The sequence below is a fragment of the Seriola aureovittata genome, chromosome 19 (assembly GCF_021018895.1).
Source record: "Seriola aureovittata isolate HTS-2021-v1 ecotype China chromosome 19, ASM2101889v1, whole genome shotgun sequence".
In the NCBI taxonomy this organism is placed as follows: Eukaryota; Metazoa; Chordata; class Actinopteri; order Carangiformes; family Carangidae; genus Seriola; species Seriola aureovittata.
The window spans coordinates 23,920,001-23,922,500 of NC_079382.1; the positions used below are offsets into that span (position 1 = coordinate 23,920,001).

At 46.7% G+C, this 2,500-nt stretch overlaps 1 protein-coding gene across 1 annotated transcript in view; it reads right to left on the reverse strand.

Annotated features, from left to right (window-relative positions):
* kif26aa (kinesin family member 26Aa) overlaps positions 1-2,500 on the reverse strand; it is a 39,891-nt gene that overhangs the window by 18,173 nt on the left and 19,218 nt on the right. Inside the window, exon 6 of the mRNA XM_056405066.1 lies at positions 255-446. Coding sequence (XP_056261041.1) covers positions 255-446 — 192 coding nt within the window. The remainder of the gene's footprint in view (positions 1-254; positions 447-2,500) is intronic.

Here is a 2,500-nt window from a genome sequence, read left to right on the forward strand (position 1 = left end):
TGTCAGACTGCAGTGTGTTGTCTCACCTAACAATCCAATACATCACTGACCTACATGTATCATAATTAATGATTATAGATTGATGACTATGAATGAGGTTGTTTTGTTAGGACACGGACACACACACACACACACACACACACACACACACACACACGCTGTTGTGTGTTTCCTCTCTGATGAAGAGCTAAAACTGTAGATGCAGACACTGATGACTGACAGGTGTCTAAGCCCCGCCCTCCGTACTCACTCACCTGTGAGGAATCCAGGGAGAAGACGGCATCAAAGGTGAAGGTCTTCGGCGCGGAGGCCAAGGAGCGTCTCTGTCCGCCGCCCGACGTCTCGCAGAGACTGAGCTGCTTCTTCCTGCCGTCCACCTTGAGGAAGGACATGGACTCTGAGGACTCGCTGCTGTAGACCGAGCAGATCCGGACCATCACCCGAACCTGGAGACACACAGGAAGTCCAAGTCAGAGAGGATGGACAACCACGACCTGAGTCTTTCATCCGTCCGTTTATAAAACTGACGACTCCTCACCTGGTTACAGGTACTGTTTACGAGGACTTAAGTTATGGAGGATTGAGGGCGTGGCCTCTTTGAGTGACAGGTGGGTGAGCATATGCACCAAAGGCCCAGCTCCACACACACCCCTCTTCTTAGGGGAGGAGTCAGACACCGCCATGAAGGCGACGGTGGAGCAGCTCACTCTGAGCTTCAGATACCTGTGGGTGACGTCCCAGAGGCCACGGCCATCTTTATTTTCTGTTGTGTTGTGTGTGTATATGTGTGTGTGTGTGTGCGTGTGCGTGTGTCAGGAGCTGCTGACTCAGCAGGTTGCTATGAGTCAGCAGAGCGAGTCGTCAGATGATCTCAGGTCTGTAGGAAATCAGAGCCTGGTGTAAATCATGAAGCTCTCTCTCTCTCCCTCTCTCTCTGTGCTGCCTCATTCTAGATGAAGCTCTCTCACCCACACAGTCCAGAGTCCACAGGAAACAGAATTGAAGTGATTAACTTCTTTAAGCTCAACTACGTCTTCCTTTCATCATTTCATCCAGCTTTAATGAGCTTTGGCTGGTAGTTAACAAACGACTCTGATGTGACATCATCAGCAGGGTCAGACTCATCGCTCGTGTCAGTCCATCAGGATGTTTACGAGGGATCGCTGAGGGACACTTCCTCCACTGTAAATACAAACTGCTCCACATTTTATGACCAATAGAGAGGGGGAGGAGGGGTTTACTGCAGTGTGGTTCTCTGGTCCTCACACCTCTGAACACACGGACACTGTTTCTGTCACACTAAATAAAGTGACGTAATGTTGAGCAGATGTTTAGCAGGCATTTAGCAGATGTTTAGCAGATGATTAGCAGCTGTTTTGCAAATGTTTAGCAGATGATTAGCAGCTGTTTTGCAGATGTTTAGCAGATGATTAGCAGATGTTTAGCAGATGATTAGCATATGTTTACCAGATGTTTAGCAGGCATTTAGCAGATGATTAGCAGATGTTTTGCAGATGTTTAGCAGATGATTAGCAGATGTTTGGCAGCTGTTCTGCAGATGTTTAGCAGATGATTAGCAGATGTTTGGCAGCTGTTTTGCAGATGTTTAGCAGATGATTAGCAGATGTTTAGCAGATGATTAGCATATGTTTAGCAGATGATTAGCAGATGTTTAGCAGATGATTAGCAGATGTTTAGCAGATGATTAGCATATGTTTAGCAGATGATTAGCAGATGCTAAGCAGATGTTAGGCAAACATTTAGCAGATAATTAGCAGATGTTTAGCAGATGCTTAGCAGATGTTAGGCAAACATTTAGCAGATGTTTAACAGATGATTAGCAGATGATTAGCAGGCGTTTGGCAGATGTTTAGCTGATGTTTAGCATATTATCTACATCAAACTGACACTGACTTCAGACGTTGTCCTGACATCACAACCTACACGACCAGCAGTCGCGGTGTGATGGCACTCTGATGATCCTGATCTGATCTCAGAGCAGCTCCGATACAGGAGGTCTGAGCTGAGGCAGGACTCACCCACTCTCATTAAAATACTCTTGTATTTCTCTTTCTCTAAGAGTGGACTCCTGGAGACGCTGGTGGGAGCAGAGATGAAGGAGAATGAAGTGTGATCACATCATGAAGAGTCCCGATCGTTTGATGGAGACTTGAAAGCTGAACTACAGATGTGTAGTCATTAGCAGCTGCAGCTGGAGGGAAGTGATGGAACAGAGGAGTCCAGAGGGGGGAGGGAGGAGGGAGGGATCTGACATCATTGTGAACAACAGTGAGACTTTAACGAGTCTCATGTTTAATCTCGACTTCACATCCCCCAAGTTTCATCTTGTGACAATTGGAACATGTTTCACCAGAGTCTGGATCACCAGCGTGGGGACATCATCAGAACAACAGAAGAAGAAGAAGAAGAGGAAGAGGAAGAGGAAGAGGAAGGAGGAGAAGAGAAACCTGCTGTACTTTTTAACTCATGAGAGTCCAGC